The sequence below is a fragment of the Astatotilapia calliptera genome, chromosome 1, assembly GCF_964374335.1.
Source record: "Astatotilapia calliptera chromosome 1, fAstCal68.1, whole genome shotgun sequence".
Taxonomy (NCBI): domain Eukaryota; kingdom Metazoa; phylum Chordata; class Actinopteri; order Cichliformes; family Cichlidae; genus Astatotilapia; species Astatotilapia calliptera.
This window is the reverse complement of record NC_137422.1, coordinates 28,624,972-28,630,971: the sequence shown is the minus strand read 5'-3', so window position 1 is coordinate 28,630,971 and position 6,000 is coordinate 28,624,972. Positions and strand designations below refer to the sequence as shown.

Sequence of the window (6,000 nt, the reverse complement as noted above, 5' to 3'; positions counted from 1 at the left end):
ACTGGTTAAATTAATTAATAGACACCATGTATTTAGAGTATGTGTAGGGTATTGCTCTCATCCAACACTGTCCTCACCCCTCTTTGAGCGTTCTTTCCCATGTAACAAGAGGCACAGAAGCATTAATAATAATAATAATAATACTACAAATAATAATAATAATAATAATAATAATAATAATAATAATAATAATAATAATAATAAACACATCTATTTGTTGAATAGTTTTTTTATTTATACCTCTTGGGTAAAATTTCAAATATATTCTCCTTTAAAATGCTCAATTACATGACAGAGATGTACAACACGCAGCATCGTTTGCTACCGCTCTTTCTTTTCTACCCGTTAAAGGCGCATTTCACATATTCTGTTCCAAAATGGATCAATATATCGACTGCTGCATGCTGTAAAATCTGACAGTCTGCACTGTGACCGGTGTGCGGGTTCCCAAAATTGACTTGATATGAAGACGATGTTCTTACAGTGTGTTACAACAGTCAGGTGAGTCATAAAAAGTAATTTATAAGATTTTAAGGCTTATCACGTTGAAGGTGTTTGCTGTCATACGACACAGCACATAGATACTATTGTGGGTGTGTTGAATATCAAAAAGTCCACTTGGACACTGGCATTCAGTTACTTGTGGACTTGCAAGATATATGCATCGGCCACATGTTAATCAATTTCAAAGTCCTTGTGTTTTTGCAGAGAGTGTACTCCATCAAACATTGAGCTGAGATGATCTTTGTCTCCAACCACATAACACGGTCTTGAACCTTCTGTTGAGAAATCAGGCAAAGGTCAAAGTATTTAGTGAAAAGGGTTATTCCGGTGTATAAACAAAGGCTGTAAGACCTAAATGATACTTTAAGGAACATCACAGGAAAGACTCTTTCAGGCATGTTCAGCACTTACATTGTGATTGTTTCACATTATATCATTTTGATGTAAAAAAAATAAAAAATAAAGTATGTCTCAATTTTTCTGTTGCTGGGAAGAATATCGCCGCAGAACTGCTCAGTGCAGACGCGTTGTTCTCTGCTTTCACATTGTTTCATGTAGGTCCACAATTGCAAGACAGTAGACATTTTATAGTAGGTGGAAGATTAACAGTCAGTGTGCCCACTCCGTTTGTTATTATTCATCTGCATGATAGCAGAAATGTGTGTTTGTGTGCCAGTGTTTGCCTAAGCCAGCAGATGAATGATATTGCTGCAAATGGAAAGTGGAAATGAGTATTTAATGGACACAAACATGATCCAAGAATTCTGTAATTTTAGGAAGACTACATTGAGCACTGGTGTGATCTAAACACAGATGGAGCAGATTTTATAATTACCAAATCACCAAATAACTTTATACTGCTTACATAATATTAATCCCCAGTGTGCGTATATTAAGCATTTAAATTGTTTTCCTTTCTTTGGTTCACTTTTCAATTGTTTTAAGTATATTATTATATTAAGAACATCACTAAAACCACTATTAACCATCTTTAAAAAATAATGAGTTTATGACAGATGTTACTTTAAAACAAATGAAGTAGATAGATTTATTGTATGGTACTCAAATAATGAATATCACTTGAATTCAAAAGCACGTAACTAGCATGTCATTTTATTATGGAAGATGTATGCAAAGCTTTTTATCTAGCCTAAATACATGTCCAAACTGTTCCTACATGTGTGATTACACTCAACATATTAAAAGGAATCACTGGATAGTAACTAAAGGGTTATTAAAATTGTTTATATAAAAACAAATACAAACATAAAGCCATTTAATTAAAAGTTTGTTAATTTTTTTTTTTCCAATTTAGAATTGAACAGGGATCGAGTACTGCCAGTAACAGTAAGGTGCAAAACTTGTTGGATAAAAATACAAATTTTGTAAATCTTTAAATATTGTCTTTGCCTAAAGTGACCCAAGACAGTGTTCAGAATTAATCTAATTGTATTTCTCAAAATTTATTATTTTGTGTCATACATACTTAAATCAAAAAGTAATACATTGATTTTTAATCCGGGAATACTAAATAACAATAATATGTGTATCTTTATGTGTTAACATTTTATTCCTATGTGGGACCACTAATATGATGGCTTTGCCTTTAATTATAAGTTGTCATGGAAACAAAAAATGAAAAATGAAAAGCATTTGCATCTCTTTGTGAAAAAGATAATGCATCATACAACTTCCATCTTTAACTCTCAGTTCTAACAGTGTTTACCTTGTTATTTCTAAGGACAAAGAACTATGAGGAATGATATGATGTAAGCATGATAAAATGCCACATATAGCAATGCTTAGTCATATTTCTAAAGTGCATTATCTACTGCACTGTTATTGTGCTCATTAATGCTTCTGATGATGCTATACAACTTAAGCTGATATGAATGCCTCATGTAACGCATTTGCCTACAGACAAGGTGGGGAGACAATGAAATCAATGCAAAAAAAACAAAACAAAAAGAGCCACTATGCTGTGTTGTGTTCTATAAATTGATGGCTATTTTGAAGACATTACCAGGAACTGAAAATATTTTAGGCCACTTGCAGAATGAACAATCTACATTTACAAGAAAGCATCTCCCTAGAATTCCCCATCAAGTAATTCAAATTAACTCATCCATCAGATGCACTTATCAGATCAAAGTAAATGGATAACGACAAAGCTAAAGCTAAGATACAGGACTATTTTTGTAATATGATGATTTGCTTAGAGTAGGCTTCAAAGGGCTTCAGTGTTCATATAATACAGTGCAGTCTGTGGTGTTTCACAGAGATATCCTACATGTGTTGCACAACTTTGCAGCAATTACACAATATGATTTTATACACATAAGCTGTGCAAGCAGGCACATAATCTCTTCTATTTATGAATGAAAAAAAATTATGAATAATGTATATTATTTACCAACTACAACAAAGAAAACAGATATAAACAAAAAAGTGAAATAAATTCAAAGATGAACTCGCTGTGACATAATGCAGAGAAAAGAGATGAATACCATTACACATGGTGATGAAGATGATCAGCATCAGCAACAGCTGAAGCACAGTACAGAAAAACTGAAGCACACTAAAAATTTAAATGGCTACAATTACCAGAATTACACTGGTATCTGCAATAATTGATGAAAGATGACAGATAAAACCTTTCTGCTGTGCTTTGGACACAATGATTTTTTTCAGAATACTTTTAAATGCAATGAGAACAATTATGTAGATATATAGATATGAGTATTGCTTAATTTTAACAATCATATCTATGGGACTATGAGAAGTGCTTATAATACAGACATTCAGTAATTAAACAAAGAATGTATTATTCAATCCACACTGCACATCTGGCAGAGACTGCTAATCTTCTCCACCTTTGACGCATTGGGTAGGGGAAATCCATACATGACATTCAATAACCCGCGAAAGAAGAAGTGCCGAAACTTACTCCAGGCGCTTATCCATTTCCCATAAAACACCACAATTTGCTTTATGTTTGAGGCACGTCTGCCTGCTGTGTTCTGATTAATTCAGATATTTGACTCCTATATCTAGTAAAAAGAAGTTAATGAAATAGACAGTACAAAAGTAAAAGTTGCATCTACCAGCCAAGGTTTTCCTCCTGTGTTCCTCATCGGATGACGTGTGTTTGACAGTGATTTCAGCAATGAAAACGGAGTGTTTATTTGTTTATGTCTGGGTGTATATGTGTACTCATCTGTATCTGCGAAGAAAATTTGAGGTTACCAGTTGGTTTGGGTCATTTTTGCATTTCCATTCACGTGCTCAGTCAGGTTCTGGATCACAAATCATCCTCTCTGCCTCTCATAAATATGAATGTAATACTTTAATTACCTTGACCCTCATGATGCCATAACAGAACAAAAAAAGCAAATATCAAAAACACTGAATAGGTCTGACAAATTGCAATATCACATAAGAAATTGAATAAAATCCAAAGGAACAGCAGAGGTTGTATAAACGTTGTGCTTCTTTAATTTCACTTTGTAAAGTCCTCCACTGCCCTAGCTGTGTTTTTGTTTAACCTTCATTTTATTTAATATATATTTATTTATATATATGTATATATATATATATATATAAGATAAATGTACACGTATGAGGTTCGTCTCTTGTGGCAAGCAGAGAGGCTACCAAGAGGCTACCAAGGACACCCTTCTTTTATCCTCAGTCCTGGTTTGTCATTTCCTCAATGATTGATTTATTTATTTATTCATTCAGTCATTAGTTTTTAGTGTCTCCTTATCAATCAGTAGCTCCCATGGTGCCAAAGGCTGGTCCGGAAGGGAGACTGTCTTTGTGGAAAAGGTTGTTTTGACCACTTTCCCTTTTCTCTCGCTCTTTCTTTAACTTTCTTCCTAGAATCCCCGTTCCCCCATTTCATTCCCTCAGGTCCTTTGTCATCTTTGGTTGAGTGTCCGACACTTTGGTGTGTCTGGGGAATAGGGTGGAAGGACTTCCGAGGATAGCGGTTCAAGGGAGTGAAGATACATGAAGGGTACACATATGGACCAAGAAGGATGACAAAGGAGAGAAAAAAGACAAAGTTGACAAAGTGGCACACTGACATGGATAAAGAGAATCTAATCAAGGGATAAAGGAGGGAATTTCAAGTCTCTATGTCAAAGACCATTAAGTATGTTAACCTTAAATACAGTATGAGCATTGATTGGTTATATGAAGCGAATAGGTGAAATATTAAAAAAAAAAGAGAGCAGAGGACAAGAAGATAGACAAATACATAGTGTTTCTTGTTGGATGCATGAAGGACAGAAAGACTGCAATAACTGAAGAGGACAGACAAGTAAATGGACAGGTACGCAGAGGAAAAGACAGGTACAGGGGAAGAGAGAGAAGTAAAAGAGCGCAAGTCAGGGCAGTGTCTGTCAGCACAGACAGTTGGTGGTGCTATGGGGAGTGCTCATCATCTGAAGAGTAGTGAAACAAAGCAGGAGAGGCCAAAGGCCAGCCATTTAGCCAGTGGGAGTGGGTGTGATCCTCCAATCAGAACTACAAAAAAACAAACAAAAAAAGAGTCATGTTAGCACAGAAATAACATATTAGCAATTTTTAACAGCTTCTGCTATCAAGATTAAATAATTCCAGTATTCTTCCAAAACTGGCCTGTGCTATAGAAATGTAGGCCTTAGTAAGGTTCATTTCTGCTACGCTAACTTACTTTATGTTCAGAATAAAAAAAAGAGATACAAAACCATAACCTAAAAACCCCTCATATCTAGGGGCACAGATTGCAATAGTATACATTTTAAAAAAATATTGTCTATCACACACAAAAAAAATCTACTATGTTTTTTTTGCAGCTGGCCTTATTGCATATTTATGTGTCTAGTTTGGGAGGAGACTATTTAAAGAATCACACGCATGTGAAAAAAACATGTAACAGGAACAGTAACAGCATGTTTCCTTCGTGCCTGTGATATCTGCCACAAAGAATGTTCATTGCTTTGGAATAAGAGGGGGTAATGTTTTCAGAATAATTCTCACAAATGGATGTCTCAAATTTATGAGTATGGAGCCAAAAGTCTGGCTATGTCTTGTAACTTCTCCCTAAGTCCTACATTCCATCTGAGTCTTAACTCATATATAACTCATAATAACTCATTTTCCCATTAATTCGCAATACAAATCTGATTCCAAAAAGTTGGAACGTTTGGATGTGTAAACAAAAAGAGAATGATAAGATGACAATGAGATTTTTAATTACTTGCAGTCTCATAAACCAATTTTTTTTAAATGTACCATTTTAGGAAAAATAGCTCATTTAGAGTTTGATAGCAATACTAATTCTCAAAACAGATGGGACACGGCCCAGTTACCATTATGTAGTATCCCATCTTTTAGCAACAGCTTGTAAACAGTTTGTAAACTTGGGAATTTGGAACTATGGAGACCAGTTGCTGGACTTTTGGAAGAGAAGTTTTGTGCCATTCTTGTCTGATATAGGATTCTAGCTGC

At 34.7% G+C, this 6,000-nt stretch overlaps 1 protein-coding gene across 3 annotated transcripts in view; it reads right to left on the bottom strand.

Moving 5' to 3' along the window:
• Positions 1-213: 213 nt before the first annotated feature.
• Positions 214-6,000, bottom strand: part of mdga1 (MAM domain containing glycosylphosphatidylinositol anchor 1) — a 217,687-nt gene continuing 211,900 nt past the window's right edge. For all 3 annotated transcript variants that reach the window (XM_080299800.1, XM_080299801.1, XM_026171878.2), the window contains exon 18: positions 214-5,034. In XM_080299800.1, the coding sequence (XP_080155926.1) occupies positions 4,949-5,034 (86 nt within the window). In that variant the 3' untranslated portion in view covers positions 214-4,948. The remainder of the gene's footprint in view (positions 5,035-6,000) is intronic.